Source organism: Antechinus flavipes, chromosome 3, assembly GCF_016432865.1.
Source record: "Antechinus flavipes isolate AdamAnt ecotype Samford, QLD, Australia chromosome 3, AdamAnt_v2, whole genome shotgun sequence".
Classification (NCBI taxonomy): domain Eukaryota; kingdom Metazoa; phylum Chordata; class Mammalia; order Dasyuromorphia; family Dasyuridae; genus Antechinus; species Antechinus flavipes.
Genome location: NC_067400.1, coordinates 586,716,162 through 586,742,128, shown reverse-complemented (window position 1 = coordinate 586,742,128; position 25,967 = coordinate 586,716,162). Strand labels below are relative to the sequence as shown.

Genomic DNA, 25,967 nt, shown 5'->3' with positions numbered 1-25,967 from the left:
GGAAAATTAGGATTCACACCTACAACATGTGGTATAGTGATCTAAATCAAGATTTTTTTCATATATGTGCGTACATGTGTGTGGGTGCCACGAGCCCCTTTGCCAGTCAGACGGCGGGTAGAACCCTTTCTCGGTATAACACTTTAAAATGCATTAAATGAAATGCATAGGATTGCCAATGAAACTAATATTACTGAAATAAAGTTATAAAAATATTTTTTACAAATCCACAGACCTCACACTAAGACCCTCCGGTCTAAATAAAAACCACGGCTAAATAGAAACTACCTCCTAAAATGAAATCTCTTTGAAAGGAACTAAATAATTTTGCACTCAAAAATGATAAAGTATAGACCACCAAGTTTATATAAACTAAATTTGGGAAAGATGTGGAGAACAATATGGTAAGATCTAAGTAAGTATATCTAAGTGATGAAAGAACATGGAATCATGGAGTTTTCAGAGTTGGATGAGGGGAATCAAAGTAAGCTTCCTTGAAAAGTCAAGGAAGGTGGACTTGGATGGAAATGCTAAACATCCCAGTAGACAACTTTGGGAAATAGATAGCATGATAATTGTTCCCCATTTGGCTCAGAGAAGTTGTTTGAGTTGATCCGATACACAGCAAATTCACGGCACAGCTGGGATGGGAACCCAGCTTGATTCCAAGTTCAGGGCTCTTTCCATTATATTACAGTTTTCCTAGAGAAGTTATGGGACAAGTCGATCAGTTTCCCTATCCATGGTTTTCCAGTTCCTTCTGAAGGACACTTTTTTGCTTTCGGAGGGGAGCCCAACTGGGAAAGGAGAAAACATATCACAACCCCCACCCCCCACCCCCATCCCCGAAGTGTGATATCTGAGTCGCCAGAGGCCCCCTACCCCGCCTCCCTCCACCCCTTAGCCCTTGGCGGGCCCCTGGGACTCAGCAGCCAGAAGCCTCCAAGCAGCTGTTCTCCAGGGCACATTCCACGAGGCTTTCTCATCCCAGCCTCCTGGCAGCCTCCAGTGCTTCCCACCACTTTTAAGCCTTGCCGCCCCTTGTAAAATTTTCTGGCTATCAGAGGGGATCTTTTATTGGCTTGTGGGAGCCGACAACATGTGTCAATCAAGTTGTGGGGTAAAGAGGGTGAAGGGAAGGGACCACGGGACATACGGGCTCCCCAATATACCAGTATGGGGCAGAGTTTGGGTGACCACCTGTCAAGGATGCTAGAGAAGAGATTTCCTGCGCTGAGAAAGTGCTATCTCCCTGGTCCCAACTCTGAGAATCTAGGATGATGGGATCTTTTTTTGTTCTTTTTTTCCCCACTCAATAGCATTTTATTTTTCCAAATACTTATAAAGATAGTTTTCAACATTCATTTTTGTAAGTTTTTATATTGCAAATTTTCCTCCTTACCTCCTCCTTTCCCCAAGACGGCAAACAATCTGATACAGGTTAAACATGTAAATATTTTAAATATATTTTCATATTTATCATGTCGTGCAAGAAAAATCAGACCAAAAGGGAAAAAACCACGAGAAAGAAAAAGCAGACGGTGAGAATACTCTGCTTCAATCCACATTCAGTCAATGAGATTTTTTCACACAGATTTTCATTGATAGCTTCTATTTTTACATGGCTAGATTTCTTCCCATAGCCTATCCTTTCCCCTCTCAGAGAGCCAGAGAATGTCTAAAAGAAAAGGAGGAAGGGGAGGGGGAAAACATTCAGCAAAATCAATCGACAATGAGATTATATATTTGAAGCTTCTATTGTGATGTGAGGAAACAGGACTGGCTATACAGGCAGAAAACCTGGGGTTTTGCTCCTTAGGGAGCAACTATTTGAGTACCCGGAGGCAAGGCACTAAAAAGTGCCTGACGTGTAAATTGCAGGTGTTGGACAAGATCAAAAATCCCTCACCTGGGCTCCCAGGATTTGTTGCTGCTGGGGGTTTGATTGCTGTGTTTTAATAGAATCGGCTTCCTTTGTCATCCTCTGGATTTTATTTAATGCATTTAAAAGCCTATTCTGAGAAGAGGTCCACAGACTTCCCTGCCTGATTCTCAAAGGAGTCCAGGACCTACAAAAAGTGCCTTCCATGCTCTTCCAAGTCCCTCCCGGTTTGGAATTCTATTTGTTCAGCAAGCACTTATTAAATACACGCTATGTGGCAGAAAAGCAGATTCACTTTCTTCTTCAAGGACTCAGCATTCTTTGGGGTTGTTCAGTCTTGTCCAATTCTCCGTGAACCCATTTGAGGTTTTCTTGACAGAGATGCTGCAATAGGTTTGCTATTTCCTTTTCTAGTCCATTTTACAGATGAGGAAACTGAGGCAAATTAGATTAAGTGACTCATCCAGGGTCACACAGTCAGGGAAGTTTCAGAGGCTAAATTTGGACTCAGGTCTTCCTGACTCCAGGCCTGGAACTCTAAACATTGAGCCCACCTCTATTCCCAACCTTCTATTAGACTAATGATTGTAATTATATTGTGTTATATCTATATTATATAATTACGATGTTATTATAACTATATAATCATTATTAGATTAGATAGGTAGATTACAAAAACATAATGTTATATTGCATAGAAATAATATAACATTTAATAATAACAATAACACCTAGTATTTATTGAGAGCTTTAACATTTGCAAAGAACTTTGTGAACATGATAAAATTTATCCTTATTACAACCTAGGAGGCAGATACTATTATTATCCCCATTTTACAGATAAGGAAATTGAGGCAGACAGGAATGAAGCGATGTGTCCAGGAAATTTCTGAAGCTAAATTTGATCACCCGACTCCAGGTCTGGCACTCTATCCACCAAGCCACGAAACTGCCCAACATTCTACTACTAATAATGATTACAAAAATATAACATTATATTACATTACATAGAAATAAATATAATAATAACAACATCTAGTATTTATAGAGAGAGCTTTAATGTTTGCTTTGCAAATATAGAATTTTATCCTCACCACAATCTGGGTAGTAAGTACTATTATAATTCCCATTTTACAGATAAGGAAACTGAGGCAGACAGGAGTTGGCCTAGAATCACACAGCAACTAAGTGTGCCTTTGCTTTCAAGGTTAGAAGAAAGGAATATACACAAAGGGAAAATTTAATATTAGATACAAAGCAATTTCCAGATGAAGTGACTAGCACTGTGAAGAATCAGAAGACTCCTGGAGGAGCGGGTCCTTGGACTGATCTTTGAAAGAAAATAGGGACTTTTTAAGGTAGAGATAAGGAAGGGAGAGTGTTCCAAGCAGAGAGGCACAGCTCGTGCAAAGGCATGGAGGTAGGATAGTGTCTATAGAAAACAGCAAGAAAAACAATTTGGCTGGAGAGTTCATAAAGGAGATTGGCTCTGAGCTTGAGAAGGAGAGCTGGAGGATCGTAAAGACCAAAGATAGGAGTTTGTATTTTATTCTTTTAGCAAAAGGGAGCCACTGGAGCAGTCGTCCTGACTCTGCTTGATGATTAAAATCCTACTATTCAGTGCTGTCTGTGATTCCAAGATCCTCTGTTTCTCTAGATTTTATGATTCTAAGTTTCCAGGGTTCTAATGTTCTAGGGGGATACTTAGCCCCGTTCTAAGAAATTCCAACTGTGACTAGTCTCACCTACACTAGCAGATATGTCATTCCTCCTGCCCCCTCCACCGCCCGCCCTTTCCCTCCAGGTCAGTGGGAGCCCCCCCCCAAGGGGTAATGAGATCCTTTCACAAGGGGCTCCTCGAGGGCTGGCCAGACCTGACCCACGCCCCAGCAGGAGCGGCCTCCCTTTGAAGCCGGCCCCACATTACATGGTCTTTCCCCTCGATTTGGCTGATCTGCCAATAAAAGGATGCCTACCCTCAGCAGGAAGCCTGACCCACCTGTGGGAAGTGGAGGAAGGAGGAGGGGAGGAGAAGAGGCGGGGGCCGGGGAGGGGGAGCTTCCTAATGTTAGCTGTAATGGTAGTTTTCTCTGGGGGAGTTAATTTTTATTTTCTCAGGGGACTGCCCAGCATGTACCTTCCCTGAAGGACAATAAAACTAGCCGTGTTCTGAGTGGCCGGCTGGATGTCTCTATGTGTTTCCGTGTGAAACACAGACTCTTGGGATTGGTCTGGTCCCAAGCCAATGTGAACGGCCCTCATGTGCTTAGCTGAGCATGAAGAAATACCATTCTTATTCCGGTCACAGAGTAGGTGCTTAATAAACACTTGTCGATTGATTAATTGATTGATCAACAATAGCAGACAACAGCTTGTGCCTGTAATTTGATTTGCTTAATAGCCATCCAAGTTCCCAAACAACTTTTATAAACCAAATCCTATTTTCATTTACAGCCTTAATCCAGCTGGACCTCAGTATACGCATTTATAAAATGGGATGGGGGCTAGCTGGCCTCTCAGATGCCTTCTGTTTATAGGTCTGTGGTCTTGTGTTCCTAAATACGTTATGGAATTCCCTATTTAAGGCTAGATCATTTTCTTAAATGCATTTGCTTAAAGTAGAACGCACTTATATTTTAAATGGCTAGTAGATTCCCAGAATGCACTTCTTTCCACAAATGAATTCCTCACTGGAATTCATTGTATTGGAGTTTCTAAAGCAAAATTCCCAGAAACCCTAACAATTATTGATGAAAGCTTGGGTTTTTACAAAGGCCGATGGGATGACCTAAGCTCCTAGGGGCCAGGTCGGGGCAGGGGAGGGTGCCAATTTAGGTATCATTGTTCTGGGCTGAGACTTCAGAGAGGCTTAGGGAGAAGATCAAGGGAAGGAATGGGAATCAGAAAACTTCAGAGATGGGAGGGCCCTTAGAACCAGGAATGTCAGAGCTGGAATAAACACCAGAATGCCAAAGTCAGTTAGTCAAGTATGTTGGAGCACCGAATGTCAGAAAGACTGGCTAACCAAACCTCTCCCCTGGTGCAATAAACTCCTCAGCAGCATCCTTGAAAGGTGCTAGCCTGTATCTGAGCATATAATACTGTATGTGTAATATATAGTAACAGTAATAGTTCACATTTGCATCTTTTTTTTAAGGCAATTAAGGTTAAGTGATTTGTCCAGAGTCACACAGTTAGCAAATGTTAAATTTGAGGCAAGATTTGAATTCAGGTCCTCCTGACTCCAGGGCTGGTGCTCTAGCCACTGCACTCCCATTTGTGTAGTGTTTTTATGGTTCACAAAGCACTTTACAAACATCTCTTTTTTATCATCCCAATAACTCTAAGAGGCAGATGCAATTATTATTCCCATTTTACAAATGAGAAAACTGAATCTGAGGTCAAGTGATTTGTTCAGGTAAGTAAGCTTACCTTAGTAAGAAAAAAAAAAGATTTCAGCAAAGAGCTTACCAGCTAGTAGCTGCCTATATCCAAGTGATGGAGAGTTTAGTATTTAACAAAACAACCCATCTGGTTGTTGGGTACCCCTGATTATTCGGAAGCTCTTCTTTATATTAAATCTAAACTAGCTCCCTGTAACTACCATGCTCCCCCCTGCCTCAACCCCTGCCCTGAATTCTGCCCTTTGCATTGTACACAGTAAGCAAGTACTCTGTACATCCTCCCCAGGATGGCAAGGAAACAGACCTGGTGAATATAGACAGAAAGGCCTATTGGCCCTGGCCCAAAGTGGAACAATAATAGAGAGGAGCTTATTTATCATGACCCAAGGCTAAGATACTCGAGAGATTTTATTTGGGTGAAAAATGGCTTAGTGGCTAAAGTTCTGGACTTGGAAAGAGGAAAATCTGAATTCAGATCCTTCCTCAGGCACTAATTGTGTGACTCTTAGGAAGCATCTGATTTCCATCTGCCTCTGTTTCCTTATGTGGAAAAAAGGGATGATAATAGTACCTTCAAATGAGGCTATAATTTTAAAGCTCTCTAAAGCCTTAGAGCATTCTATCAATACTTTTATTATCATTAATTGTGATAATCAATTATATTCTATATTTATCATATATTATTGTACATTTATCATATAACTAATTATCATTAATGATTATTGCAAAGCAGCATGGGTTGGTGGAATGAGGGCTATTCTTTGAATCGGGACAAGTGTCCTTGCACCTGGCCTCTGACACTTACTCCCCGTATGAATGGGGAGGTGTCCCAGTCCCTCTCCCGAGCCTGGTTTTCCTCATTTATAGAACAGGAATACTGTTACTTGCATTACCCAGAGTACTCATTACAATACCCATTTCAAGAGCTTCAGGGAAGATAGTTTGTAACCCTTAAAGCATCATAGAAACATGACCTCCTATTATTAACTGAGCTATTTTATTATTCACACAAGACTATGTAAGAGGCAGAGCTGTAACTAGGGTGAGGCAATCAGACTCTATTCCCAAGGCATCAATAACATTTACATTTTACTTTCCACCCCACCCCCACATACTCTACAATCCAGAGACGCTGACCTCTCTGTTGTTCTGTTCACCCAGTACTCCATCTCTTGACTACAGGAATTTTCTGTGACTGTCTTCCCTACCACAAACTCCTCATCTCTGCTTCCTGGCTTCCTTCAGATCTCTATTAAAGTCTAAACTTTTGCAAGAAGCTTTTCCCACTCCTCTTCAATTTTAGTGTCTTCCCACTTTGATTACCTCCAATTTGTCCTAACTATCTCATTTGCTCATAGTTTTTGGTCTGTTGTCTCCTCTGTTGGACCGCGAGTTCCTTGGGAATGGGGATTGTCTTTTGCCATTCTTTGTATCCCCAGCTCTTAGCACAGTGCGTCATGTTTGCTAAGAGACTTGTTGGCTTTATTTGACTTCTTTAGCCTAGCAGAAACAATTGAGCATAACTATAATTTAGAAAGAATAATTGCTTAAAATAAGATGCTATTAGCAGCCTCCCTGACTCTGGCTCTTTCTTGCTTTCCCATTCTGCAATCTCCACCTAACATCTGGTATCTTAGGGCATCTTTCCCTCATGAGGTCTTGTGTCCTTTCCCTCTCATGGCAAAAAGTCATAGCCTTACAGATTTAAAGCTAAACAGAATCAAAAAGTCCTAGTCTAGTCCCATTATTTTACAAATAAGTAACTAGCTTCAGCAAGGGAAAGTGACTTGACTAAGATCACACAGGTAGTAAAGTAATAGAACTGGGATTTGAATCCAAGTCTTCCTGATGCTGGATCTATTGGAGATCCAGGAGAATTAGGACTTTGTCTTAAGTCAACTTCATTTCTCCCTGAATGCTAGATACAGTGTTTTGCATACAGTAAGTGCTTAATAAATGATGTGTGGATTGTAAATTGTCAAGTACAGAGGGAAAGAGATAAAAGAAAAAGAATAGAGAAAAGGAGGAAATAGTAGAGGAAAAAAGAAATATGGAAGGAAAAAAAGGAAAAGAGCTAAAAAAAAAAAAAGTCATTTCCCCTTGCACCCTTGTTTCATCATATGTAAAATGGGAGTTTTTTCTCTGTCCTCTCAACTCTAGGACTTGGTTTTCTCTCTGTTCAAGCTTTTCTGTTAAAAAAAAAAAAAACTAACAGTTTTTGAGAAGTTTTCACTCTTTGCAACTCCATCTTTTATTTCTTTGTTTGTTTTTCATTCATTCATTTATTACCATAACAGTCATGTTGTAAAAGAAGACAGAGACCTAAAGGGAGGGAAAAAGAAAGTGCAAAATAATATATTTTGATCTATGTTCAGACATCAGTTCTTTCTGTGGAGGCAGATAACATTTTTCATGAGGATCACTATTGCTGCAGAAAGCTAAGTCACTTATGGTTGATCTCTATACAATGTTGCCATTAGTGTGTACATTGTTTTCCTGATTCTGCTCACCTCACTTTGAATCAGTTTATCTAAATCTGTCCTGGTTTCTTCTAAAGCATCCTGCTCATTATTTCTTATGGAATAATAGTATCCATTACATTCATATACCCCAGCATGTTCAGCCTTTCCCCAGTTGATGAGCATCTCCTCAATTTCCAGTTCTTCGCCACTACAAAGAGAGCTATGATAAGTATTTTAGAACATATGGCTCTTTTCCTTATTTCCTGATCACCTTGGGAAATAGACCTACTGGTGATACTGTTGGGTCAAAAAGCATACGAAATTTCATAACTCTTCAAACATAATTCCAGACTGCTCTCCAAACTGGTTCCGTTCATCGTTCTTATTATTCTCACATATGTTGAGAGATACTTGTTACCATATAAGCTTAGACAAGTTGTAAATCCCCTGGGCCTCAGTTTCCTCAGCTGTAAAATAAGGGACTAGACCCAGAGTCTTAGTTAAACAACTTCCAGCCAAAGAGAGAGAAAAAGCTAGAAGCAGGATTTGATTGAAAGCCAGATCTTCCTGACCTAATTCTCTGTCTACAGCACCATGCCAGGCCCAAAGTACAAGTCATGTGTGTGTGTGAGAGAGAGAGAGAGAGAGAGAGAGAGAGAGAGAGAGAGAGAGAGAGGAAAGGAAGAGATGGAAAGAGAGAAAGAGAGTGATGGGACAGGGAGAGAGAAAGATGGAGAAAGAGAGAGAGTGACAGAAAAAGACAGAAAGGAAGACAGAGAAAGAATAAGAAAGAGACAGAAAGGGAAGGAGAAAGAGAGAAACAAATAGAGGGAGATAAATACAGAGAGAAAAAGAAAGGGAGGAATGAGAGAGGCAGAGAGAGAAAGAAACAGAGAAATATGGAATGTGAAGATTATATATATACACACATACATGTGTACACACACATACATACACACATTAGATGTTTTAAGATTAAATAAGAACTACCTTCCATTCTAGGGGAGAAAGAGAGACTTTCTGGGGAATGAATCATTGTAGTAGACCCTTGAAGGACAGAAAGCAAAATACCTAAAGTATTCATTAATGCAAAGGGGAAGATGCTTATCAGTTCAAAGGTGAAATGATCCCACTTCTCTTTACCCTCTCCTGGGGGAGATAGGGTAAGCTTCTGCCCATTTTTCCTATGGAGAAGCGGAGGCCCCACCCAGGACTGCAGTCAGTAGTTCAGTTGGAATCCCAAGCTAGCCAGAGATGCTGGCTGCAGGTGCTGGCCTGGTCTTGCCCAGGCACTGTCTGTCTAGCCCAATTCTCCCCCCCCCAAGAACCATTCCAAGGGGCCTCCAGGGCCGTGGGAAGCGGGGGGAGGGGAGAGCATGGCCTCTGCCTGCCTGGCTTGCACTCTGGAGCTGGCTCCCGACACCCTCTGCCTTGGATGTGAAACCTAATCAGGTCTCACCAGCAGCTGCTCTTTCAGCTGGCTCAAAAGCTTATCCTGCTCCTCCCTCCACAAGGGAGAAAAAATAAATACAGGGAATCAGCGGGGAACCCTAAACTAGGGCCCTGGGATAAGTGGGGGGGGGCATAGGGCAGGAAGGGGTTTCCCCACTCAGTGGAGAGAAGAAAGTTGAGGACCAGTCAGTCCATCATGTCCTCTCATGGGAACATGGAAGGGGACAGTGGGGCGCCTTTGGGATCTCAGACTAACTGTGTGACATTGAGCAAGTCACCTAAGACTCAATTTTCTCATCTGAAAAGTGAAGGGAGTTAGACAAAACATCCACTCCAAAGCTGGGGTGCTACTACAACCTCATACCTTCAGGCAGGATTTTGCATGGATGTAGTTCACCTAGTACAGGTGACTGACCTTCCGGAGGAGGTTTCACCAACAAGCTAGAATAGAGGGGACACAGGGCTTAAAATCAAGAGACTTTGGGTCCAGTATTGGCTCCATCACTTATTAGCTTGTGACAAAAGGCCCTCAAAGGGAGGAAAGGGGTGATAGGGAATTTAGGTGATTCCAAAAGTCCAGCTTTGACAAAGGGTCATAGGTTTATAGGTTAAAAAATAGAAGGAATCCTAGAGGCTGAGTAGATGCATTCTTTATTCTAAGAGCCCTCCCAGCTCTGACAGTCCGTGTTCTGAGAACTCTTACAGCTCTGACATCCTGGGTTCTAAGGGACCTCTCAGCTCTGACATTCTGTGTTCTAAGGGCCCTCCCAGCTCTGACATCCTGTGTTCTAAGGCCCTACCAGCTCTGACATCTTGGGTTCTAAAGGCCCTCCCAGCTCTGACATCCTGTGATCTAAGGCCCTCCCAGCTCTGACAGTCCAAATTCTAAGGGCCTTCCTTGTTTTGACTTTCTAAGACTATGACTTTGACTTTGCTTTTTCCATGTCATCATGCTACTCTTCCTCTATTTCTCTGCCAATACTTCTTCCTGGCCCAGCTATTGGACAAGATAAATGGGTAATTTTTTTTCATTAATGTAAATGGATCAACTTGAACCAACCTAGTGTATCCCCAAATGTAATTTTCTTGTTATGATGGGGAGTGAGAGTGGTGGGGAGGGAATGGGGAGGGAAGCCACCTTACATAGGGTCTTGGAAAGGGCTATTAATTTGAAGTCTGAAGCAATGGATTCCAGGATTGACTCTTCAACCAGTTGGCTGGGAAACCTCTCTGGGCTTCAGTTTCCTTCTCCTTAAAATGGGGGTGATGATATTGCCACCACCTATTTCACAAGAGAGGATGTGGAATCAGGGGGTACCTGAATTCAAACCTTGCTTCTGCCATTTTGGTAAATGTATGATGACAAGCAGTTTACTTCTCCTTCTAGAAGCTCAGTATCCTTATTGATAAAATGAGAAAAGGGTGAAATTATTTTTAAGGATTATTCTATATCCAAATTCTATGGTCCTAAAAATAAAATAAAAGATGGAGAGCACTTTATAACTAGCTTTGGCTCTGGCCTACCTTTCCTTAGAACCCATCACTATCCCTCAAGCACTCCTGAGTCCAGTCAAACTGATCAGCTTAGTCCTCAATTAACCAACAAATACCTAATGAGATTGTAGGAACTGATTGACTATTTGACTTTGCTCTTCCTCACACTTGACTTTCCACTTTCCATCTCCCACCACCACTAGCTATCCCTCATACTTCTCTATCCCTTTCTTTCTTTTTCTTTTTTTTATTGTTTCTTTCTCTCCTTTCCTCTTTCTTTCTCTGTCTTTTTCACTCTTCTATCACTCTTTTCTCTCTTCCTCTATTTCTCTCCCTCTTCAACCCTATCTCTCTCCCTTCTCTCTCTTTACTTTTTCTATCTTCCACCATTTCTTTCTACCTCTCTCCTTCCTTCTGTCCCTCCCTCCTTTTACCTCACCTCTTTTCTTCTCTTTCCCCTCTCTTCATTCTTCTCTCTCCCTCCTCTTCTCTCATTCTCTCTCTCCCTCTCTTCTTCCTTTTTCTTCTTTATCTCTCTTTTTTCTCCCTTCTCTCTTCCCTCTCTCTTTTCTCTCATCTTTCCTTTTCTTTTTCTTTTCTTTTCTCTTCCTTCTCTCTCCTCTTTCTCTTTCTCTTTTCTCCCTTCTCCTCTCTCTCTTCCTTCATCTTTCTCTCTCTTTTCTTTTTCCCTTTTATCTTTCTTCCTTTATCTTTTCTCTCTTCCTTCTTTCTCTCTTCATTCTCATCTCCCTCTCCTCTCTCTTTTCCTCCCTCCCTCTCTCCCTTTCCCTTCCTATATTTCATCTTCAAAATTCATCTCAAATGCTGTTTCCTTAGTGATGCTTTCCTCCTTGCTCCAGACTCTAGAGCCTTCTGACCAAAATTATTTTGCCTATAAAAGTTCATTTAAAATATATTTATATGTGTGACTGTCTACTCACATGATAGAATGAAAATTTGTTGAAGGCAAGGACTGGTGCCAGTTTATTTCTCTTTGCCAGTGCCTAGCACATAATGAGTGTTTAATAAATGCACGCTAATTATTGATGATCACAAAGGGCAATGTAAATATTAGCATCTTCATGGAAAGTGGGCTGTTTTGCTCTGGTTACCAGCTAATGTTAGCCCGGTGTCCAGGATCCTGAGAAAGGTTGGGAGGTGGAAGTAGGAGCAGGTTCCTTAATGCTCACATCTCATCCTCTGTCCCCCTCCCTTCTCTGTCCCTTCTTTCCCTCCCAGGTGTGGTTCAGTAACCGTAGGGCACGGTGGCGCAAGCAGGCAGGTGCCAATCAACTTGCAGCATTCAACCACCTTCTCCCTGGAGGCTTCCCACCCACGGGCATGCCCACGATCCCACCATATCAACTGCCGGACTCCACCTACCCCAGTACCACCATTTCCCAAGGTGAGTTGGGGCCCGGGAGTTATTAAGTACCCCTTTCCCATCTTCTTTTGGTCTTCCTCCTGTGCTCCCCCCTTCTCCTCCCTCAGATCCCCCAAGACCCAGCACCTGCTGCAGCAGATCTTGTCCCGGAACCATGACGTCAAACAGCAGCTGTGGCCATACAGGGCCAAACCCCTCCAAGGAAGAAGTGCTAAAGGCCTGGCCCAGCCTCCAGATGTTTCCAGGGCATCTAGCTCTTTGGCAGAGAGCAGCCCAGTGCTCAGGGGACCTGACAGAAACATTTCTCATCTGGGAATTTGGCATTGTGGACAGACACAGCTTGGGCCATCCTGGAGGAGGGGGGCCGGGATGGGAAGGCTGGGACAATTTGTCTGCACCATTTAGTCTCCCAAATCTACAGCAGGTGCAAGAAAAATAAAGCTTCTGGTTTATTAAATCCGTTTGAGTTGAGATATCTATAAGGATCTCATTCACACAGTGGCTTTGGATTCATGAGAATTGTTAAGTCTGTTTAGGAAAGGTGGCTTGCCTTTCCATAGCTGGGGCTCTACTGGTTTGGAGTTAGAAGGCCTGAACTAAATCTCACATCTGGTGATGTTACCTCAGATAATTTACTGATCCCGCAATGGTATTCAATTTTCTTCAGTATAAAGTAATTGAATTAGATTATCTTTAAGAAACATCCTCCTTTAAAAGCTTGAATTCTTTGATCACCATAGAAACTATGTTCTAAGGGCCCTTCCAGCTCTGACCTTCTGGGTTCTAAGGGCCCTCCCAGCTCTGACCTCCTGGGTTCTAAGGGCCCTCCCAGCTCTGACTTCCTGTGTTCTAAGGGCCCTCCCAGCTCTAGCACTATACATTCCAAGACCTCTTATACCCCTAACTTGCTTTGGTCTCATAATTCTAAGGCATCTCCCTGGTCTCTTGGCAGATGGAGGAAGCACCGTACACAGGCCCCAGCCCCTCCCACCGTCCACCATGCACCAGGGGGGTCTTGCCGCAGCTGCCGCTGCCGCAGACACCAGCTCTGCCTATGGGGCCCGCCACAGCTTCTCCAGCTACTCTGACAGCTTCATGAACCCGGCGGCCCCCACTAACCACATGAACGCTGTCAGCAGTGGACTGTCTCCCCAGGTATGTACTATCACACCCACGTCGTTTCTCATTTTTCCCAGGACTCTTATTCCATTCAGAAAGGAAAACATCATACTTGGACAACACCATTGGTGCAAAGTACCTCCTAATGAGACAGAGATGCTGTTGACTGGTGGAAACAAATGGATGGGTGACCCTGGGCAAGTCCTTAACCATGGTTTGCCTCAGTTTCCCCATCTGTAAAATGGGGATAATATAGCACCAATCTCCCAGGGTTGATATGAGGATTAAATGGGATAATATTTGAAGAAAGACTTAACGCAGTGTCTGGCACATAGTAGACACTATGTAAAAACCTTTCTTCTTACCTCCCCACCTATTTAAAGGTCTTATGGAAGGATGAAATGGGCAGAATCTGCCCAGAAGCCTAAAGTCCTTGGGTAGTCTCAGGAAATGAAAACCATGTGTCCCTATGTAGCCCTGTAACTTTTGATGCTACAGGTTGTGTCTGGTTGTGGTGTTGACAGTTGTCTCCTGGTCTCTTCTTAGTTTTTCTTAGTTTTCATATGGAGAAAGTTTCTGTACTTGTTGGTGCTTCCTATCAGCCAGGTACCAAGTAGCAAACATTTATGGAATGAATTGAATCCAGGTCTTATTAGGAGCCTATCAACCCCTTCCTCTGGCCCAATCTACTCACATGGTCCTTACCAAAGAATCAGTTTTATTTTGTGCTGCTCTATTTGATTTGCTAAATAGTCAACCAATGAAAAGAAGGTCTAATGAGGGCATTTCATTTGGTGATGGATCCGTCGCTATGTTGTTCATAGAATATTGCTTGTTGTTGGGGATCTGGGACTAGAACCTTTTATATTTATCCCCTTCTCCTACCCTCATCATAGTGGTCTGCGGTAACAAATAAGCCTGGTGCAAGGTATCTTATTATCCAGGGGACGATACAACAAGGGTCCATAAAACTGGAGCTTTATTCTAATCTTGCCTTTTGGAATTACTCCATTGGAAATGTTGATTGGTTGCCTGAATGAATGGGGGAGTGGGACCCTGAACTCTGCTCCTGGGGGATGACCTGTCCTAGACACAAGTTAGGATTGCTTTAGATGGTAAAAGTGAGAGATTGTTACAGGTGACTTTAAAGCAACTTCTAAATCCCATTCAGAAAGGAAGACATCATACTTGGACAACACCATTGGTGCAAGGTACCTCCTAATGAGACAGAGATGCTGTTGACTGGTGGAAACAAATGGATGGGTGACCCTGGGCAAGTCCTTAACCATGGCTTGCCTCAGTTTCCCCATCTGTAAAATGGGGATAATATAGCACCAATCTCCCAGGATTGATATGAGGATTAAATGGGATAATATTTGAAGAAAGACTTAACACAGTGTCTGTTATTGGGTTACCAGTCATTTCTTGAGTTTCCAAGGCAATTTTTTCTCCACATTTTCTTTTATTTATTTTGCAGTTTATAAACATCAATAAACAGAAACATTGCTGTACACACCATGAACTGTGTGAAATTTGGTTTTAAGGATTAAATTTAACCCAATAGTACCAACAATTCTTTTCTCCTAGTCTATGTTCCCTCTTGAACTTCTTCCTTTTTTCTTTTCTGTGTATTTTGAATAGTTTCATTGATGCTTCTTTTTTTTGCTCCTTTTTTTTTTTTTTTTTTGCTTTTAATGTCTTACCCTCCTTAAATGACTTTTCCTCAACAAATAAAAATTTTTACATGGTCTATACCATGTAAATAAAATTGTTACCTAGTCTATACAATGTAAATAAAATTGTTACATAGTATATACCATATAACAATTAAGCATAAGTAATTCACATATTAATTGCATCTGAAAATTTGTCTTATTCTATTCCTGTAGTCCAAAGCCTCTCTGCCAAGAGATGAATGGCATTCTTTATTATCAGTTCTTTGGAATTGTGGTTGGCCATTGAATTGATCACATTTCCTAAGTCTTTCAAAGTTGTCTTTACAATGTTATTATTGCATTCATTGTTCTCCTGGTCTTGTTTGTTTCCTTCTGCATCCGTTCATATAAGTCTTACCATGTTTTTTCTGAAGTCATTTCATTTATCATTCCTTATAACAATAGTCTTTCATCATACCCATAAACAGTAATTTGTTCAGCCATTCTCTAAATAATGGATATCCCCCTTAGATTTCAATTCTAGATTAGAACAAAAAAGTGCTACTTTGAATATTTTGTGGATTGCAATAGATTTTTTAAAATTATAGCATGGTTTTTCCCTATTACCCACCATACTCCCAAGTCTCCTCTCCTTGTTATCAACTGATTAGAGGTCAGGAAATGTAAACTTATTTCCATTTCAGCAATAGGAAAATGTAAAAAACAAAATCTTCCAGTCTGTCTGAAACCAAAACTCCAGAGTCTCAACCTTAATTAATATTTAGACTGCTCTTATTGTTCCCTAAAAATAGGACTTCCAAGGTCATATTAAATGTTTTTAATTATCCATAATTCTGGATAAATTATGTGCCTCTTCATTAGTGCCTGTAATTTAGTAGACTTCAGATTTCCCAATTGTAATATTCAAAATATTCTCAAGAATATAATTTCCTGGTCTTCATCTAGAGCAATGAGTACTTATTCCTGTACTATTCTTTATATCAAAAAATAATACTTTTGGCATGGCAGCCATAGGGCCTGTGCTTTGATTTTACATCTAGCTAGTGGGGATGTCCAGGCTGCCCCAAGCCAGTCACACCTCTCACCCCAAGACTCAAGGTTTACATTAGGAGGCATAGCCTGTAGAGCTAAGCTTTTCTGATGGAAGCTAATTGGTCCCAGTGGGGATTGAACCCATGACCTTGGACTCATTAGCCCTGAGGGCTAACCAGCTGAGTTAACCTTTAGAAGTAGTTGGATAGACACAACAGAAACTCCAATAAGATTGGGTGAGAGCAGATTGTAAAGATCGGGAATTGGAGGGGGTTGGGGGGAAATTGGTTCTGCTCCTTATGGGAGACTGTTAGGGTCTAGATAATGTTTGTTGAAAGCAGTATGTAGTATCAATGAAGTATTTTTCTTCTGAAAGGAGTGGAGAAGCCCTTGGAATATAGAATTTTAGAGCTAGAAGAACCTTAGACCAGAGAATTTTGGAGTTGGAAGGGTCCTTAGAACGGAGAATATCAAGGCTAGGAGGAACCTTGGAATATAGAAGGTCAGAGCTGGGAAGAGCCTTAGAACAGAAAATGTCAGAGCTGGAAGGGCCCTTGGAACAGAGAATTTATGAATTGAAAGGGACCTTAGAACAAAGAAAATCAGAGTTTTTTGGACCTTAGAGATCATCCAGTTTAATCTTTGAATCTTAGTATAAGGAGGGAATGAACAGTGAGTCAGAGAAATGGAATTTTGAGGCATTTTTGGTATAGGGGAGACGGTGCTGGGCCTAGAATCAGGAAGACCTGCAAATCTAACAATGATGTTCTCCATGCTGGCAGTGATGTAAGTGTAAGGTCTTCAGCCAGGGGAATGACATCTACTCATGTCCCACCCTATGTTTCTTTTTTCCATCCCATTCTCTCTTCCTTCTTTCCCTCCTTCCTCTCTTTCCTGCCGATACCTCTGCTTCCTGTGCTTTACTTTGCTTTTTCCTTTCTTTTGATCCAATCCATTTCCAACCTAGGTTGGATTGCCTCTCCTTATACAATCAACTGATGCCCTCCTCCTGTTCCTGGGGATAATCATATTGATGCTCAACTTAGTGCAGAACACCCAGTGGCTTAGCTCTCTCTAGCTTACTCTAGAACTCTCAAGCTCAGATCTTCCATCTCAACCTCCCTGTTAGCTGAGATTATAGACATATAGCACTAAGCCCAGCTCCCTCCTTCTCTCTCTCTCTCTCTCTCTCTCTCTCTCTCTCTCTCTCTCTCTCTCTCTCTCTCTCTTTCTCTCTCTCTCTCTCAGTCTAGCATCACCTCTAACTTTTACAAAAGTTTACAAAAAGCCTTGACAGGCTAGAGTCTAGAAGGAGGTGATCAGGATAGTGGAGATCATGCATTGTTAAGCACTGAAAAAACTAGGGATATTTAATGTAGAGAAAGAAAACTTCAAGGTGCATGTTTTGGGAGAGAGGAACATTAATACTGTCTTGTAGTCATGTTATCGGAAGGGCTCTCATGGTTGAACTTGTGCTGGGAAAGGGCAAATTACAGAGAAGAACTTTTCTGTCAGACGACATTTCTCAACAGTGAGAGCTGTCCAACATGGGATTCCTCCTTCAGATACGGATTGGACTAGAGGGTCCCTGAGGTTCTTCCCATGCAGAGATTCCATGGTGATGTCCCAAATAGGAGGGAGTTACTTTGTCCCTCAGCTAGGGTGAAAAGGAAAGGGGCACAGGCTGTGTCTGGCAGTGGCCATCTGAGGCCTTGCGGCTTCCCTAGTGCCCTATCCAGTTACCCCAGGATTAGGTGTCTTGGCCAGAACCCCAACAGCTTCCATCCTGGTAATTAATTTTCTATAGGGAGGGTGTTTTTCAGCCTTGTAGAAGAAAAAAGAAATTAGGAAATCAGCAGATGATCTGCTGATAATCTCCACCAGAACCCTGCAGCCAGTCTTGCTTGTTGCCTAAAGGTAAAAAAGTCTTCCTCCTTCTTCAGGAGATGGTGAAGAGGATGATAGAGCATGGGATAGGGTGGAGGGAAGTTTGCTGCTCCTACCCCACCACTCTTCTCCACTCTCTTTTTCCCATTAGAACCCAGACCTGTTCCTTCTGATTAGACAGAGGTGGCCTTTACTCTGAAACAGACCTAGAAATCCTTCACTCTAACACATTACTTTAAAAAAAATTTTCATTTTCAAATATATCATACCCATCCAGCAAACCATGCCTTAAAAAACAAAGAATGGGGGGCAGCTAGGTGGTGAAGTGGATGGAGCACCAGCCCTGAAATCAGGAGGACCTGAGTTCAAATCTGGTCTCAGACACTTTACACTTCCTAATTGTATGATCCTGGCAAGTCACTTAACCCCAACTGCCTCAAAAAAAAAAAATGAAAAAGAGAAAGAACAAAAGAAATTTTTCTAAAACTAGGCAATATATTTCTAGACCCTGACATTTCTTTTGATGTTCCACTCCTCCAAATTGCAAAAGAATTATCCCACTTGTTTTATAAAGACTGAGGTATAGAGATGTTGTCCAAGGTCACATGACGAATGAGCAGCACAGCCTCGATTTACACTCAGTTCCCCTGATAACAGTTTCAGAGAGGCTTCCACTGCAGCAAAGGATTTCCTCAAACTGACATCGTGTTTTAAGATTTGTGAAGCACTCTTCTCATAAAAACCCTGTGAGGTTGACAGTATAAGCATTATTCTCTCCATTTTATAGATGAGAAAACTGAGTCTAAACAAAGTCATCAGTCCATAAGCATTTAGTAAGTACCTACTGTGTGCTGGGCAAAGTTCTAAATACTGAAGATTCCAAGAAGCATTTCGAGTTTTTTACATCAACAAAATTCTCAAGAACTAATGGGGGATGGATCCCTACAAGAACAAGGTACTCTGGGGGACACATTATGCCCCAGAGTAAGAGAAGAGACCTGGAGGAAATAATCCCCTGTCACAGAGTGGGAGGAAAAGAGATAAAAAAAACAGGTCTAGGTGGAGCAGAGACCATATTGGGAAATAATGAAAGATAAGATTAAAGGATGGGGGAGGGAAATGCTCAGAATGCCCAGCAATAGCTCATGGATTCTCAGTCTCATATGCAGAAGTCAGGTTATTGTTTACTTGGCCCTCCATGTAAGAGCAGAAATTTTCTCTATATCATCTATGACAGTGAACCTTCAAGATTACTGTACTTAGCACATAGTAGGTACTTAACAAAAGACTATTTTTGTCAGTAAACCATCAGGAGTACTGCACCTAGCATACAGTAGGTGCTTAATAAATATCTGCTTATTTTTGTCAGTCAACCATCAAGATAATTACACCCACAACATAGTAGGTACACAGTAAGAGTCTGTTCATCTGGAGTCTTCCTAGTTATGGGCAACCTTGTATCTCCTGAGCTATTGCTTTCTGCTGTTGAACAGCTCTGTTAGTGATTTTTTCTTTATATGGAACCCTTATCTATCTTATTGCTGCTGATTCTACCTTTGTTGGCCAAGCAGAAGGTCCAACCCAAATTCTACACAATGCCTTTTCATCTGATGAAAGCAGTCTGCGTCATCCTATTGCCTCCCATCCCATCCCCTGCCCAAGTCTTCTTTTCTCTAAGGGTTTGGGTCTGATCTGGTGGGCATTTGTATCAGTGGTTCTCAGGAGAGAGCAGAAGCCCTCAGGAGTACAGCAGTTACTCGGTCTGTAGAGATTCATCTCATCACTGGCTTATTGCTCCTGGTGTCTGAGTCACTTTACAGCCCCTTGATAGACAAGAGGGCTTGTATGACTGCACCCCAGGGAGCCATACACTGAGCATCTTCTCCAATAGAGAATTGATTATGTGGCTCCTGCCGAGGGCAGAGAGTTCCACCAAAGTAAAGGAAATCAGGATCCCTAAAGATTTCTAGCTATTCTACAATCCCTCCTCGTTATAAAAGTCTTGTTCTGAAATCCCTTCTAATTTAGATGGTCTGTGTTCAAAGACCTCTCCAGCTCTGATAGTCTTTGTTCTGAGGCTTCTGGCTTTAACATTCTTTATTGGGATACTTTATAAAATGAAATTTCTAGATACTCTGATTCCCAACCAAGGCCCAGAGTGTTAAAGTTAACATTCCTAAGGTCAAACAGGGAATTAGTGGTTAAGGCAAGACTCAAACCCATTTCTCCAGATTCTCAGCCTAGGATGCCTTCCACTGGATTAATAGACACAGAATTAAATCATCTGACCAATAAAATTGTCTAAAAGCTGTCTGCATTTCCTCTTACCATTGCCTTTATCATCTTTCTTCTTCTTCTAGATTACTCTTCCTTCTTTCCTTCCTTCCCCCTACCTTCTTTCTCTTCTATCCTTCCTCTTTCATTCCCTTCTTCCTTCCTTCCTTCTTTCTTTCCCTCCTTCATTCATTCCCTCTCTCCCTTTATTCTTCCCTTCCTTTCTTCCTTTCTTCCTCTCTTTCCTTCCTTCTCCCATTGTTCCCTTCCTTCCTTCCTTCCTTCCTTTCTCTCTTTCTCTTTCTTTTTTCTTTCTTTCTTTCTCTCTCTGTCTTTCTTTCTTTCTTTTTTTTCCTTCCTTCCTTCCTTTAAAGAGAGAAACTTCTTAGAGCAGTAGAAGGAGCTCTGAACTAGTAGAACCAGCAGTACCATAGTAGGTACTTAGTAAACTTTTGTTGAATCAAATTGAATGGAGTTGGAATAGATCTGATCTTAAATCCTTTTTCTTATCCTTACATCTAACCCAGGGCAAGTCATTTCACACTGGAGATTCAGTTTTCTCATCTGTAAAATGGCAATAGCTGTACTATCTGCTTCATAGGGACTTTCATAGGGAAAATGCTTTGCTTCTCGTAAAGCACTGTACAAATGTGATCTGCTATTCATTTATTCTTTTGTTCAATGAATATTTATTAATCATCTGTTTTGTATAGTGTATGTATTATGCCAGGTGCCAAGGGAAATAAAAAGTTAAATAAGACATGGTTCCTCTCTCCAAGGAACTCATAACTTAGTCGGGAGAAAGCCATGTCTACAGAAACATATAACAAAGCAAACAATGATGGATGCAGACTTTGAGCACAGAGGGTAATGAATGACATCAGTTGAGAGTAGATGGGTTTGTGGAAGTCTTGTGAAGATATTCAAGCTGGAAGGATACCTTAGGAGATAATCTGGTTCACTCCTCTCATTTTTCTGAGAAGGAAATGGGGGCCCAGAGAGGGAAAGTAATCCCCCTAAGATCACTCAGCTAGTAAGGAGCAAAATTAGGAGCTGGCAGATCTTCAGAATCTCCCACTAGTGTTCTCTTCCCAGTGAACAGTCGCAGCCTACTGCAAGAAGGATATATCTCTTGGCCAGGCCTCGGGGACTCCTTCCAGCTCTTTCTCCTCTAGCTTTTGGGATTTTATTTGTTTATTTCTATTGATAACACCATGTTTATAATGAGCATTTAAAATGAGTGAGGTTGGACCAGAGAAATGTAAGAAGGAGAGAGAGATTTGTCATAAAGAAATTGAGGAGGGGGGATCAGGGGAGGGGGAGGTGTTAAAGAGCCCAGAATTTAAAAAAAAAAAACAGATGCAAATCACTAGTAGGAGAGAAAATTATGTGCAATTACTTCCTGATATTGGAAGGCTTTGCCCAGCCCAAGCAACAAGATCTCATTAACAAGCAGAAAATAAGATTGAAATGGTGTGTAAAAGAGCTGAAAAATGAATTTGAATGCTGCATTTGTCCACAATTACCCCCTCCTTCACACATATTTTATTGCAATTTTTTTTATTATTCTTAATCTCTCCATCCCTCAAAGCAGATTGGGGACATCCTGGCATTACCGGGGCGGCTGGAGGAAGCGCTGAGGATTTCCCATTTGCCTGAAAAGGAGACCCTTCTCTCACAAATTTTCCAGGGTTGGGTTTTGGAGGGATCAGAATTCATTTCCCCAGCTTATCAGGCTGTAGGAACACAGGGCTTTCACACAGGTTCGAGCCTCAGCTGATCTCTCTCTCTCTCCCAAAGCCTTTCTTCTCTCTTCCTAGAAGCCTCTCTTTTGGCTTGTGGCTAATGTCATCTCATCAGATCAGAGGATTTAGAGCAGAAAAGGACCTGAGAAATCATCTCTTCCAACCCCTTCATTGTACATAGGACAGAACTGAAGTACGAAGGGAAAACTGTCTTCTCTGGCTGTAAGAAGCAGAGCTCGGATTGGAACCCAGAGCCTCTGACAACAGATCTTTACTCCACCCTGGCACCTCGCTTGAACCTTCTCTCTCTGCTTACTCTTGCCTCCTTCAGCCTCTCTCTCTCTCTCTGGTAAATTTTTGCACCATCTGGTCAGTTCAAGTTTCTCTCTTCTTCCTGCCTCTCTCTCCTTCTCCCTCCCTGCGTTCCTTTCCCTTCCTCCTCTCTGTCTATCTCTGTGTCTCTGTCTCTTTGCCTCTGTCTCTGTCTTTGTCTCTCTCTCTCTGAACATCTGTCTGTCTCTATCTCTGTCTCTGTCTCTCTGCCTGTCTGTCTGTTTCTCTCTCCCTCTACCTCTGCCTCTCTCTTTCTCTATCTCTCTATTCTTCTTTCATTCTCTTTCTTTATGCCATTCTTGTCTGATGCTCAGGGTTCTTTAACTCCCGTTGGAGCTTACTTAGGCAGTACCTGGTCTGAGACCTGCGGAATAGAAATGACTTAGCTCAAGTATTGGCAAATAGTATTCTAAGGGCCCCTCTCCTGCTAATAATTTATGTTCAGATATACAATGTTCTATAGAGGAGTCAGTCACTATCTCTCCTTGGCTGATATCTCTGAGACCACAAGGCTCCTGGAGAAGAGTAGGTGAAAAGGCAGATTCTCTCCTCTCTGTCTCTTTGTGTGTATATCTCTCTTCCTGTCTGTCTCTGTCTCTGTCTCTCACACACATACACCCTCTCTGTCTCTCTGTCTCTGTCTTTCACACACATACATCCTCTCTGTCTCTCTGTCTCTCTCTGATTCCTCTATCTCTGTCTTTACCTCTTTGTCTTTCTCCTCCTTATGTTTCTTTCTCTCCCCTCTCTCTGTCTCTCTTTGTCTCTCTCACACTCTCCACACATTCTCTATGTATGTGTCTGTCTCTCTCTACCTTTGTCTCTCTGTTTCCATCTGCCTTTCTCTCTATCTCTCTCTGTCTCTGTGCCTGTCTTTCCCTCTCTCCTCTCTATTTCTCAATAATCCAAGTCAGGTCTTAGAAGGTAAAACCTCTCAAGCTCTGATTTCTATCAATTCTGAAGTTTTTTCTCACCAACTCTCTCATTCTTAGATCTGTTTGTTATATTTAAAGTGAGGTGTACAACAACCTTGACTCAATCAATCATCTCCCTAGCTTTCAGGTAATCAGGGGGCAAAGGTCCTGTTCCACTCTTAAATCGGTAGGAGAGGAGCCACCACACCGGGTACAAAGAAAGAGCTTCAAGTCAAGACAAAAGCCTCAGCTCTAAACCTGATCAAAATGACCTAGTCATTTCTAATTCTAACCTCTGTAATTATGGGCCCATCCAATTCTTGAATTCTATGATCAAAATTCCACTCCATTCTGCCTTTATATCTTTTATGGCCCCTGCTACCTCCGAGATTCTTTATTCTAAGATTCTTCATTAGATGTTCTAATTATCTCTCCCGGGTCTAACATCCCAGGTTTTAAGGGCCCTCCCAGCCCTGACATCTTGGGTTCTAAGGCCTTCCCAGCTCTGACTTCCTGGGTTCTAAGGGCCCTCCCAGCTCTGATATCCCAGGTTCTAAGGGCCTTCCCAGCTCTGACATCCTGGGTTCTAAGGGCCCTCCCAGCTCTGACATCCTGTGATATAAATGTCTTTCCAGCTCTTATATTTCATATCCAAAAGTCTTTTCAAGTTCTATTATTCTATTAGTTTATGACTTTCCCGCCATTCAACAGCCATCCATTGTGTGCCTATACTAGTATTCTGTACTAGATTTTCTCCCAGGTAATAGAGTCACAAACACAAAAATGAAACAATTCTTGCCTTCAAGGAGCCTATACTTTATGAGAGAGAAGAAACAGGTTCAGAATAAATGCAATAAATAACTGGCCAGTAAGCACTAACAGCTGAGGACAGTATACAGATCAGTAAAGACCCTTAAACTGAAGTTTAGAAGTTGCTCCAAGTTCCAGGAGGTGGAGGTGAAGAGGGGTTGCATTTCAGACCTGAGGGACAGCCCTTGTAAGAAACAGCCAAAAGGCAAGTGTCTCGAACCTGGAGAGTGTGGAGGGGAGTGAAGTATAAGAAGAGGTCTTTGAGCTTCTGCCCTGCTCTGAAATCCCATCTGTGCCCCCTGAATGTGCTCTCAGCCCCTTGCTGGAGGCTGTGACGTCCATTGTCAGGCCTGAAGGTATTAGGTGGCAGAGGGGACATGAAAACGTGGAAGGCTTTAGTCCTGGCACCCTTGGGCCTTTCCCAACCCAGGCCAGACAGCCCCTGCCAAGATGCCTTTGGTATTTTCCCTCAGTCTCCCACCCTCAAATTCAGCTCCCGCTTTTGTGAACTTTTAATCTACATTATCCTGAAAAGCCGAGTTTTTTCCCCTCCTGCTCAAGTTTTTCACCAAACAATACCATCTGCTCATGTCAATTAGACGCTGAAGCTGTGGGCAGCAAGGGGAGGGGGGGAAAGGAATGGTATTCTCATGTGAAAACAGACCCACATTTATTTCTCTGCCTGTCTCACTTTTTCCTGGGTGGAGGCAAGAGAGAGAGGGAAAATCCACCCTGAGGAGAGGAGAGGGGCTGGCCAGGATCCAAAAATCTTCCACTGGAGCAGCATCCTTTGGAGGGAATAATTTTGAGAAAGTGTGTGTGTGTGTGTGTGTGTGTGTGTGTGTGTGTGTGTGTGTGGTCTGTATTGGGAGCTGGGAAGCCTGGGTTCTTGCAGGGACTCCTATGTTAGATCAAATTCCCAAAGTGGAGGGGTGACAGAATCAGACATAGAATCTTTGTTTCTTAGAATCATGGAATTCTTAAAAATAAAAAAGAAAGAAAGAAAGAAAGAAAAAAGAAAAACTAAAATCCTGATTTAAAATAATAGAATTGTAAGAACCGAGAATCACTGAATCCCAGTTTTTCTTACCCTTTTGGAATTCTAGCATCTTAGCAGGTTAGAACCATAAAGGCAGTTTTGGGAGCCTAATCCCAGAGTCCTCTCCACTTCTCCATGGTACCTGGATAAAGTGTGTGAGCTCAGCAAGGGAGAGATAACACCATAAGTCCATACTGCAGAAGAGCCTCATTTATCAGGATCTCCCAAATTCAGAATTTGCTCACTGAAGGCTAACCTTTGTCATTCTTGATAAAGAAAGAAGTTTGCTAACCCTGTGAGGAGTGGACTGAAAGGACAGAGTAAGATGTTTAATTTAAAAGACTCCAGAATTTCCAGCATTTGATGCACAATTTCCACAGGTGTTGAAGCAGCTTTCACAGCAAAGTAATAAAACAAGTCTATACTTGCAGGCAATAACATGAGATTTCTTTCAAATTCAGGCAATTGGTGATTGACTGAGCTCCTGTCATGTGGGGGTTACAGAAATGACTGAAATCAGACCTCTGAAGCTGAAAGGACCTCAGCCCAATCCCCTCATTTTGTGGAAACTGAGGTTTCCAGAGCATCATGGGGGCAATATAGGAGAGATGGGGGCTTTGATCTCCAAATTCAGAGCCGTTGGTTCCATGTATAAGAGGTCTACAGTCTAGTCACACAAAATAATAATCAGTGAAAGTAATTGGGAATTTGGAGTTAGGGAAATAAGGTTCAGATCCCAGTTTTGCCACATTACCTCTGTGGGCTTTGTGGTGCAGTGGGTAGAGTGCTGAGCCTGGAGTCACTTTGCTGTATGACCCAGCGCAAGTCACTTCATCCTGTTTGCCTCAGTTTCCCCATCTATAAAAAGAGCTGGAGAAGGAAATGGCTCCTGTATATTTGCCAAGAAAATATCAAATGGGGGCCAGGAAAGGTTAGGTACAACTGAACAATAGCAAAATTTACTTCTAAATCCTTAGACAAGTCACCTATAATTTGGGCTATAATTTGCTGCCTGTAATATGAGGGTTGGTGGGAGGGGTGGAGTTACAAACTGGATCTT

At 42.2% G+C, this 25,967-nt stretch overlaps 1 protein-coding gene across 1 annotated transcript in view; it reads left to right on the top strand.

Moving 5' to 3' along the window:
- PAX7 (paired box 7) overlaps nucleotides 1-25,967 on the top strand; it is a 157,893-nt gene that overhangs the window by 84,349 nt on the left and 47,577 nt on the right. Inside the window, exons 6-7 of the mRNA XM_051988399.1 lie at nucleotides 11,934-12,099; nucleotides 13,031-13,233. Of these exons, the coding sequence (XP_051844359.1) occupies nucleotides 11,934-12,099; nucleotides 13,031-13,233 (369 nt within the window). The remainder of the gene's footprint in view (nucleotides 1-11,933; nucleotides 12,100-13,030; nucleotides 13,234-25,967) is intronic.